The sequence below is a fragment of the Lipotes vexillifer genome, unplaced genomic scaffold (assembly GCF_000442215.2).
Source record: "Lipotes vexillifer unplaced genomic scaffold, Lipotes_vexillifer_v1.1 scaffold414, whole genome shotgun sequence".
NCBI lineage: Eukaryota > Metazoa > Chordata > Mammalia > Artiodactyla > Lipotidae > Lipotes > Lipotes vexillifer.
Window position 1 is genome coordinate 2,090,056 of NW_006782864.1, and position 11,363 is coordinate 2,101,418.

The window sequence follows — 11,363 nt, forward strand, 5'->3', positions numbered from 1 at the left end:
AGGAGACCCTCCGCCCTGCACTCTCGCTCCAGGATGATGGAGAGGATGCTGAGTGTACCTCTGGAGGGTGTCATCAAAATCACTGATGATATGACAATGAAACAGAATGGGAGAAACCGGCCGGAAAGGTCCACCCCGCAACCCTTGTTTTTTTGGAAGAGGGCAGGATGGAGCTCTGTGTGTAGGCGCCGGGGAGGCCCTGCAGTGACCCTGCGTAGCCTGACATTCAGCTTTCAGCGACCCGGGAGACTGAAGAATGCCTCCTTAAGCTGGGGCTATGAAGCAACAGGGAATACGCTTCCACGTTTTTTATTTGTTTGTTTGTTTTTTTAAATAAATTTATATATTTATTTTTGGCTGTGTTGGCTCTTCGCTGCTGCGCGCGGGCTTTCTCTAGTTGCGGCGAGCGGGAGCTACTCTTTGTTGTGGTGTGTGGGCTTCTCATTGCGGTGGCTTCCCTTGTTGCAGAGCATGGGCTCTGGGCACGCGGGCTCAGTAGTTGTGGCGCACGGGCCTAGTTGCTCTGCAGCATGTGGGATCCTCCCGGACCAGGGCTCGAACCCGTGTCCCCTGCATTGGCAGGCGGATTCTTAACCACTGCACCACCAGGGAAGTCCCATTTCCACTTTTTTGAAACGAAAACCACAAGTTTAAAGGTGTATTTTGCCCCTGTTCATTCAAGAAGGAAAGATGTGCCTGGCTCACAACTCCCATATTGGAGACCCCTGGTTTCTGAGAACTCTGTCATGTCATTAACATGTTTAAAGAACCTTTGTTCTAGAACTTTCTCCTCCACACACACACATTCTTGCCATGAGGGCAAGGGAGACTGGGCTTTGAAGTGCAAAGTTTTGACAATATGACAAAGCATACACACAAACCCAACAGCTGCATATGCACCTCTAAAATATGAAGTCTTCAGGCTGTTCTGCCTGGTGCTGTTCTGGGGGAGGGGGAGGGGGGAGGAGGAGAAAGAAGAGATTGTGTTTATTCTTAAAAAGCAGTAGGTCAACTTAGGGTAAATATTCAGGTATCAAAAACAATAGCTAGGGCTTCCCTGGTGGTGCAGTGGTTGAGTCCCCCTGCCGATGCAGGGGACACGGGTTCGTGCCCCGGTCCGGGAAGATCCCACATGCCGTGGAGCGGCTGGGCCCGTGAGCCATGGCTGCTGAGGCTGCGCGTCTGGAGCCTGTGCTCCACGGCGGGAGCAGCCACAACAGTGAGAGGCCCAGGTACCGCAAAAAAAAAAAAAAAACAGAAAAAAAACAATAGCTAAAGAGTTTAAAATTTATTAGTTTAACAAACTTGCTCAATTATATTATTCGATTTAATTTAAAATTTATTAACTGATAGCTGTTCCACATATTTTTTAGAATTTATAATATTTGTACTGTTTCAGTAAATTTTCACCAGAGTTGTCTGCTCAGAGCTAATCATTTATTCAATTTTCCACTTACCCTCTGAATACCTGGATTTAGAAATCATTACATCTCTTGTTATATATGAGATGACCTTATAAAAATTAGTGCTAGCTTCCTTCTCAATTTCAAGAAAATCAGACATTTTCTTTAAGAACATTTTAAAAGATTACCTGGGCAGTCACGCTCAGTGCAGTTCCAAACTCCACGGACACTGATTGGTGGTGGGCAGTCATTCTCCAAAATCCTAGGTGTGAGTTAAAGTCTGTCAGTGGGACTGAGACTTGAGCCTTTCCTTTCCAGCTGGGCCTTGAGAGGAGCCAGAAATTTACTGAGTTTAGGATTCTGGGGTCTTACACCCACACTCCCTGTATTTCTCAGGACAGTCATGTCCCTGGCTTGCCCCAAGAGGCCTCTCTCTAAGGCCATTTGTGAGTGATCAATGAGAAACAGCAAGACGTAGGCTAGGCCCTCCCATGAACGGATTTGTGAGATTTACTCCTGACTCGAGACCCCCCACCCCCCCGCGCCAGGACTGGTGGAGGTGTAGTCACTTGGACTAGTTTCCAGAATTTTCATGGTGGGCAGACCCAAGTCCTCCCACCACTTGGGGAAACAGTGCAAACATGAGTGAGAGCTGGGCAAAGCCTGGATCCAGAGGTGAGGGGATGTTATCTGCTAACACAACTCTTTGCAATGAGTGCGTAAACAGACACATTTGTCTTGGGACTGAGGGCCTGCCTGGAGGAGAGAAAAGGACCCCTACCAAACTGCATTTTTCTCTAACTGCCCCTTGAATTGAGTCACAGTTGCCTGGTTTCCTGAGGTCTATTCTGTGTCTGTGAAGAATGTCTTCCCCAGCTTCTGGGGCTGAGCATTACCAATTGTTTAGGGATTAACCCTTTGCCACCCAAAGTCTTGCTCTCCCGCTATCTCTTTGCCTCCACGCTGCCCCTCTTGTTTTAATGCACCTTTCATTAGCTTAGAAATGACAGAGAAGTTGACCATTGGCAGTTGCTTCCTGTGTGCGCAGTGGAATCACCATCTCGTTAGGGGCACCAGGGCTTTAAGAAAATAGCCTCGCTTCTTCAGAAACTCTAGTCGTTTGACTTGGAATGTGTCCATCAAGAAATTTGGTCTGCAGAATCCAAAGCAAGCTTCCCCAGAGCTTTACAAACAAGCTGGCCCAGCAAGGCAGCGCCTCCTCCGGTGTCTGCCTTGAGCCCGGAGCTCTGTGGCCATTTGCCACCTGGGGTGGTGCCACAGTGCTCAGATGTGGTCTGCAGCATTCTTGGCCGCCCTCCACCCCACATTTCAGGACACAAGCAGTGTGGAGACCCCGTTAACCTCAGGAACTGCTGTTGCTGTCTTCTGGCCCTGGGGTCAGTCGTGGTCACACTTCAGGTCCCTGAAGCTTGAGCCTCCCTCTCAGGGTCCCATTTGAAACATACAAAGAATCCCTAGGAACTCTGAGGTGGCAGTGGCAGAGGGAATTCATTTCCCGGGGGGCTGGATGGGAAGGATGGGCTGTTTCTGCTAAGACTTCCCTCTTGCCTCCTGCTTTAACGGAACCCCTGGTTTTTGACTTGAAGTTCCTGGGCCGGCTCTGAATGTAGCATGTGTGCCTGAGTGATGGACTTGATATTTACACAAGCCACGCTGATAAGTGCACATGTGTTTTTAATGTTTTGGCTTTCTAGACCACAAACATGTCAATGTGCATATGCGTGCACACACAGACGTGCTCTTGGGCTGGGCCTTGAGTAGGGCTCTTTTTTTTCTTCTTCTTTTTCCTTTTTTAAACTGTTCTCGCAAAGTTAACACCTTTGTTAGCACCCTTTCCTGCCACACTGCCTCCGGGTTGGGTTGTCGGAGGGCCGTCATCCGGTTATCCCACCTGGAAAGACGCTACCTTTTTAAGCCAGCAAACAGCCCGACGACACCTTCGCCTGGCCCTTGCGGGAGCCGAGCCCCACAGGCTGGGGATTGAAAAGCAGACCTCCTTCGCCGCAGCCTTCCTGAGCCCCGGACGGTCGGAAACGGCCCATCTTCGTCTGCAGCCACAGAGAACAACACCGAGGAGGTGGGCTGCTGCATAAAGTTAGGGAAAAGTGTTTGAAAAAAAAAAGTCTTGATTATCTATCTCATGGACTTGCAAGTACTGTTAAGGTTCCTTACTTTCCTGCCATCTGACTCAAGTTAACAGCAGCATTAAACATCGTCTTTACCCCGCACGCTTCTCTTCGTCCCCAGTCTCTCTTTCTTTTTTTTTTTTCTTCTTTTTCTCGTTTTCCCCGCTTCTTCCTTCCTTTATTTATTTTTTGGTTTTGTTTTTTAAGGGGTGTTGACCTGCGCTGAGTTCTGGGGAGCCGACCCCTCCCGCCCGCGAGCCGATTGGCCGGCCACGCGGGTGACTGACGGGCGGGCCCGGAGCGCTCGCGGCGGCTGGCGCTGATTGGCCGGCGCGGCTCGGAGGGCTCGGCCGCGGGAGCGCCGGACACTCGGGTCCCGCCGCCTCGGGAGCCGGGCCGCACTCGGGCCGCGCGCTCGCCTCCCCGCGCGAGCTCCCCAGGGTCGCCCCACCAGCGCCTGGCGCGGGTGCGGACGGCGCCTTTTGTGCCCGGGGGCTCCTGGAAGTTCGCGGCGGGACGCGCGCGGGGAGGCGGCCGAGGACGCCCCGCGTCGCAGGGGCCGGGGCGCCGAGCATGGGCGGCGGGCGCTGGGCCGCGGCGGGCGCGCTGCTGGCGCTGGCCGCCGGGCTCCTGGCCGCGGGCTCGGCCAGCGAGTACGACTACGTGAGCTTCCAGTCGGACGTCGGCGCGTACCAGAGCGGGCGCTTCTACACCAAGCCGCCGCAGTGCGTGGACATCCCGGTGGACCTGCGGCTGTGCCACACCGTGGGCTACAAGAGGATGGTGCTGCCCAACCTGCTGGAGCACGAGACCATGGCCGAGGTGAAGCAGCAGGCCAGCAGCTGGGTGCCCCTGCTCAACAAGAACTGCCACATAGGCACCCAGGTCTTCCTCTGCTCGCTTTTCGCGCCCGTCTGTCTGGACCGGCCCATCTACCCGTGCCGCTGGCTCTGCGAGGCCGTGCGAGACTCGTGCGAGCCCGTCATGCAGTTCTTCGGCTTCTACTGGCCCGAGATGCTCAAGTGCGACAAGTTCCCCGAGGGCGATGTCTGCATCGCCATGACCCCGCCCAACGCCACCGAGGCCTCCAAGCCCCAAGGTGAGGCGGGGGGGTCCCGGGGCTGTCCGCGCTGCGCCCCGGGACTGGGGACGTGCTCTCGGCCGTGCCCGACCGCCTTGAGAGCTACCGGCGCGTTCGAGGTGGTGCCCGGCGGGGCGAGCCCCGCGCGCACCCCGTCCGAGTCCTGGAGCCGCTGTCCTGGGATCCAGTCAACGGTGAAACAAAGCCTTAGCTCTGGCTCCCAGAAGAGCTCTTCTGTCCCCCGCGAGGGAACCGAGTCCCTATCGGAGTTTTGAACCCCCGAGACGGGATGCGCCGGGGGAAAAAAAAAAAAACAAAAAACAAACCTCAACCCCCAAATCTGGGAAGCTCAGAAAGGTCGAGCAAATGCTAAGGTGCAGCTTTGTTTATTTTCTTAGGTTTGAGGAGGATTTTTTTTTTTTTTTTTAAAACGCTTTCCTTAGCTAGTCATTCAGCCAAGTAGCTCCAGGACTGGTGCAGAACTGGCCGAGAAAAAAAGTTCAGAAATTGCGAGGCTTTCTGTTTCTCTACCCCTTTCAGTTAACAACTTCGGGAAGGTTTGGGCGGGGGCGGGATGGAATGGCTCTTCTCGCTCCTTCTTGCATACCCCCTGCTTCTCTCATTTACTTAAATCCTCAGGTAATTAGAAAGATAAAATTGTCATTAGCTCAAGGCTCAGCTCCCCTTGCGAGCAAGGCTCCGCAGATTGGAGGCTTTCCTAACAGCCCCAGGGATGAGCCGAGGTACTTCTCTGAAACCCCTTCCACTTAAAGGGCAGTTCTTGGTGGGGGTGGGGGGGAGGAAAAACCGTCCCGGGGAGGCAACAAAACAGAACGAAACAAGTTAACAAGCAAATAAACCAAAACCAAACCCCACAGAACAAACAAGCCAGCGAAAACAACCCAGCACTATGGCCTGACTTTTAGAGGAGTGAATTCAACCCCAAATTCTTTGGAAGCGGAGTTGAGGCTCCAAGAGGTGGAAGTCCATACCCAGGGTGCCGAGCAGAGCGGTCCGCATCCCAGGGGCTTTTGAGGAACGGGTTTAGGGTGGGGGGAACCAGCCCATTGCTCACTCAGCTCATCTCCAAGGGATGCCAAAGCACAAAGGTCCCCCGAGGGGCGTACTCCCCAGAGTGAGGGCGGGGTAGTCCCGGGAAAGGGCACCCCGAACTTTGAATGCCTTGGCTTATTCCAGGGAAGGAGGAGGTGGTCCAGAGGGGCAGGTGTGGGGTGGCAGGTCTGGCGGGTGGGCAGGGCAGCGGCCCGCCTGCGGGGGCAAGGTCCGGGTCCCGCTGCTCCCGCTTCCTGGGGGTCCGCACAGAGTTCACCTTCGGGGAGGTGCAGCCCTTTGAGAACGGGAGCCAAGCCGTTACCTGGATTGGACAAAGCGCTGTGTGTTCTGTCCGCGTGGAACCCACGGGATTTTCCTTCTCCCCGTTGGCACTGCTGGTGGGCAGACTAGCCCAGCCCTGCCCCCGGAGGCCGCGGCCAGCTCTGCTGGGGCTGAGTCCACCCCCACAAGTGCCCCTTTCTGGTACAATCAGCGACAGAACCCTCCTGAGGGGGAAGCCCTTCCGACGGGAAGGTAGGGGTGCTGGCTGGGCTGCCTACTTATGAAGGGACAGCATCCTCCAGCTCGATGCCCCAAAGGCAGGGGTGGTGGAGTGGTGGTAGGGAGACCAAACCCGTGCTCTCGTCTTGGAGCCTTTGACTCCTTGGCTGCTGTCCCACTTGGCTGCCCCCAAAGTCTGCCCTTTGTACCATCTCCTCTTCTCCCTCCATCCCAGGAGTGCTCAGGTGGTCACCCTCCTGAGATTATGAAGGGACCAGTCCCGTGTGGGACTTGGGACCCGGTTCTCCCCACCGAGTCTTTGGTGACAGGCTCTGGGGGAGGCTCCGCTCCTGCCCAGGACTGCGGCCCCTCAGTGGGAGGGACCCCCACTGGGGGGTCCTCTGGGGCCAAGTGGCCACTGACTGTCAGCTGAGCTTGGAGGTGGGAGGGCTCTGTGTGTGTGTGTGTGTGTGTGTGTGTGTGTGTAGGGCAGGTGGAGACTGGTCCGCGTAACCTTACGGCTGGTGGCTCCAGAATCAGAACTGGTACTTTTGGAGGAGACCAAGTATACATGCCCTACTTTTATTCTTTATTTCTTTTTATTCTGTAAAATTAAAATGGAATTTTCAAAGCAGCAGCATATCTCTGCATGCCGCAGGCTGGTTTCTGTTCACGTACTTGGACAAGCACCGTTTGGGGGTATTGGGCAGGCCTTTGGGGCCGCATGTTATCAAAGATAAACTTGATAATGAGAATGAGTCAAAACACACCCCACACCCCCAAAAGGCTGATGCCCAAGCTGCTTCAGCATCTGTTATGGGAGAGGAAAAGTGTTCGTTTGTTTGTCTTCAGGAAAGTTATTTCTAAATCTTGCACTTGCATTAGACCTGTACATTCCCAGGCCGATAAATTGTCATTCCTCCTCCCAGCCAGGTTTTACTGATTCAAGCTCTGCGAATGAGCACATACTTTTAGTTTTATTTTGTTGTTGATTAGGCATGTTGTGCGTTAAGACAGCCTGGCTGTTTTAGTCACAGATTGCAGAGGCCACGGTGCACTCATCCTTCCCGGGAGCCTTCCTTAGGGTCTCTTCCCTGTACTGAAGAGCTGGCCAGGGAAGACCTGCTCTGTATGTGTGTACTGTGTGTGTGTGTGTGTGCTGTGTGTGCGTGTGCCGTGTGCATGTGTGTGCATTGATTTTTAAAAATCCACTTACTCTTGATTCCAGTGTTGGACTTTCCCCTCCTCTCCCTTAACTACTGATGAAACACAAAACCTTTTGGTTTTGGGTTCTTTTGTTTTAAACATTATTTTAAATACACCTTAAAACAGCCATTTAGTTCTGCCTTTCCGATGGGTGACTGGGTGGATTTCTCCTGCTCGGGCCGCCTGCAGGGCCCCCCAGCACAATCCAGAGAGGCCACAGATTAACAGCGCCCTACACAATCTAGAGCTGCTCCACAGTCGGCTGTGAGAAAAGTCGAGGTGGGTGGGGGCAAGCCGTACGAACACGCAGAACTCACACCAGCCAGCTCCTGCCCGCCTGGGAGACGCTGAGGGCCAAACGTAGCTGAGCCTGGGGCCGCCAGTCGGATCGGGGAACTCAGAGTGTCTAGACAAGGTGATGTGAGTGAACAAGGGGAATCCGGTGTTTGTATTCAGATAGTCCTGCCCTGCAGGTTGTTTGGTCAAGGTCACATTCGTAGAACTTTGCAACATGATAACTTCCACTGAAAAAAAATAACCCAAACAAGGAAAGCCCCAAAGCACAGTCCGCACTCCCGAAGTAGGTACCATGGTCCTTCCCACATTGCGGGATTTCCTTTCCGTTTTTCTCCCCATGGAAGCAAGAACCATGATGCAAAATTCTAGTTGAGCTTTCCCCTTTTGTCAGAAACACGACCTCTGGAATCCAATCTTAAGTTCTGGCTGAAAAGCACATTTCCAGCATCCGGGCCAAAATATAGCCCCATGGTCTCCTGCTCAGGGCGTGGCTGTGGTTCTTGCTGCAGGACTCTGGATGGAGTGCGGCCCTGGGCACAAAGTAAAGGTGGGACAGGGATCTGTCAGTAAAGACTGAGGTGTACGGCCTCTGCTGCACCTCGCAGGGACCCTGCTTGGAAGTGGGGCAGGGGGGTCGCGCATCACCTCCCCGGCGCTGGGGACCAGCTGCGTCCTGGCGGCGGCACTGGCCCCGGAGGGCTGTGCAGCTCCCTTCTCATCCACCATGGGAGGCTCTGCCTGTTTCTCTGAGCCATAGAAGTGCTCGAAGGTGAAGGAGATGCCGCCAGAGGAGCCACGAAGACGGAGGGGGAGGAAGAGGATGAAGAGCCTGAGTCGGAGCGAAGGTCACTCAGCGCCCCGTCCTCCCCGGGGGTGGCTGCCCCCCCCGCAGCGTGGCCGGGCATGGCCTCCACCAGTGCTGCCGAGGTGGAGGGCCCTTAGAATGTGCTCGTGCTTTCCTGCATCATGGGTAAAACTCCAAGTTGTCTGATAGATGATGGAGGTGACAGTGGGATGGCGGCGGTGGTGCCAAGCCGCCTTCCCTCTGGCGATTGCACTGGGCCACTCTCTCCCTGCCCTTCCACGGAGCCCCCTTACCTCCCAGGGGTCTCTCCAGCATTAGCAGCATTTGGCTGGGAGGACCCGCTGGCCCTGGCCTCCAGAGGCCTCCCCCTCCCCCGGGGCCTCAGCTGCTCCCGGTGGCCCCCATCCCTGCAGCACACACACCTCCTCTTCAAAGCCCTTCACAGTGTGAAAACGCCTCCAGAGCGTCTCTCCCATGTCCCGTCAAGTCCTTCCCTTGGGCAGCAGGGCTGGTGCCGTTCCCAGCCCCCACCAGCTTCTCCTGCTTCCCGCCCCCGGCAGGAGCTCGCTGCAATAGCCCTTCTGGGGAGGGGTGTTCAGGGCCTGTGGTTGGAGTTTGTGAGTCTGGCTGATTTTCTTTCTTGGCTCCTGGAGAGCTGGTCGGACGGATCGGCCGTCTTTTGGGGAGTTCGGGAACAGGAAGTGGGCAGGAATCAGAGGAGGGTTTCAAGGAGAGGGGAGAAAGAACCAGGGGCAAACAACTGGGGTAGAAGTGTTTGGTTACAAGTCAGCTTCTCCTAGGGACCCACCACATCCATCAAGCCATGACTTATAGGACCCGCCCCATCCAGCCCCACGTCATGTTGGTTTTAATAGTTGTACCATATTCAACAGCTCTAGTCCCCAAATTTTCAAGAAACTATGCGTCTGTTTTGGTCTCCAGGACTCGTCTTTTCTCGAGTTGCCCTATCAGAAATTCCAGAAGACCTTTAACTCCTTTCAGCCTGGTCCCTGGGCTGATCTGGGCCCCAGGGACAGATCCTCCCTGCGTTCCACCGCAGTCACTCAGCTCCTGTTCTCCCCTTGCCCTTCCTAGGCACGACGGTGTGTCCTCCCTGTGACAACGAGCTGAAATCTGAAGCCATAATCGAGCATCTCTGTGCCAGCGAGTTTGGTAAGAAAGTGTCCCTGGCCGCCTCCAGGAGGTTGGGCATCCCTGGCTGCTCCCATTCTGCATCTGTGGTGCAGAGCCTGTTGGAGCATCTTTTTGGAGATGTGTATTCTCTCCCTCCATCCTCCCCGGACGGCTGCTATTCTCAGGCAGATGGAAGACCAGATAGGATGGGGAACCGGCCGGTTTTTATGAAAGTCAAACGTGGCTTCTGTTCTTCTGTGTGTGGGATCACTGGGAAGGTTTGGGGGGACCTTCTCGAGGAGTGGAGGGAGGCAGGCCTGGGGAGAGCTGTAGAGGGGCTGGGGGAAACCAGGCGGCTCAGGCTGGCCTCTCGGCACAGCTCTTCTTCCATCCACCCCTAGATGTCAGCACCACTCTGCCCAGGATCTGGGAGGGGAGCCTCCATGCGCTTAGGGCATTGCCGGGGCGGGCGGGTAGTGGGTGCGGCGGCTCTCAGGTCCTTCCAGGCCAGGAAACTGACAATCCCACAGTGAGGGGTTTTCCTTCCCTTCTTTGCAAATCACTCGGGGCTAAAAGGGAATTCTGGATGAGCACTTGCAGCCCTAGGAGGAGGGCTGGATGTGGCCCCGGGGGCTGATCTCAGGGAGCCTCTCAGGGACGGTCCCCGGTAGTCTGCCCAGCAGAAGACCGAGCTTCACATGCCTTGGGAGGCTGTCCTCTGGAAAAGTAGACGTGAACGCATCCTTTTGAAGGGCCGACTCCCTCCAGCCTGCCTCTATTTTATATGGATGCTGAGAAGTGACTGCTGCCAGGCCTGCTTTGCCAAGGACAGGTTCTCACGATTCTGGCCATTGTGTCCCCGAGGCTGGATTTCTTACAGAATTCCTCCCAGGGAAAGCATGATGGTAGGTAACGTGAGTCTTTACGTCCATCCAGGGCTACCTACTCTGGGTTTTCACTAACCAAGCATAATAAAGTACGTGAAAGGGCCTCATGCTGGCAAAGTGCCTTGTTGGAGAGCTGCACACGTGTATGTGCGCACTTGTAAGCTGATGTGACAGGTGTAGTCTCAGGGTATTTGTCATTGTGACTGAAGGCGGGAATTGGCGAATTCTGACCCTTTGCCACGGAGAGCTTCTTGAGAATGCACACGTTTTTAGTGCCCTATTTCTGCATTAAGTATCTCTCCCTGCCTTCTTGGTTCTTGGTGAATGACCGCTGGGACGATTTCGTCTCCCAAGCATTCCACTGCTTGTGTTTGAGTCACATCCTTTGTTCTGGTTGCCATTTTAAATGAACTTAGATTAAATTGTAGAGGGACCTGCAGCAATGTTCCCAAACTCTGATTACCCTTCCGTCTGACGGCGGTGACACTTGCTTGTTGAGGCTCACACCCTTGCTCCATCAAGGGGAGCCCAACGCCCGGCGAGGCTGGCGGGTCTCTGCGGCAGAGTCTGCGCAGCCCCAGCCTGTCCGAGTCACAAGCTTTCCTTCCGCAAACGGCGCGAGATTCCTTCCCAAAGAGGCATTTGGGCATCGAGAAAAAGGCCAGAAATAAAATCTCTCAGAAGTCCTGATGAGAAGCCTTTTGCTGCGTGATTGGGGGGTGGGGGGGTTGGGGGGTGTGGCAGGAAGAATCTGCTCGGATGTGGCTGTTATCCCGAAGCATCCTTCCTTGCGGGGGGCCGGGGGCAGTGTGGATAATACTCAGGGGCCGCCTTTAGATTTCACTGACC

General features: G+C 54.9%; 1 protein-coding gene across 1 annotated transcript in view; it reads left to right on the top strand.

Moving 5' to 3' along the window:
- Positions 1 to 4,111: 4,111 nt before the first annotated feature.
- The window catches only part of SFRP1 (secreted frizzled related protein 1), a 42,036-nt gene continuing 34,784 nt past the window's right edge, over positions 4,112 to 11,363 (top strand). Inside the window, exons 1-2 of the mRNA XM_007455482.1 lie at positions 4,112 to 4,649; positions 9,589 to 9,666. Of these exons, the coding sequence (XP_007455544.1) occupies positions 4,124 to 4,649; positions 9,589 to 9,666 (604 nt within the window). The 5' untranslated portion in view covers positions 4,112 to 4,123. The remainder of the gene's footprint in view (positions 4,650 to 9,588; positions 9,667 to 11,363) is intronic.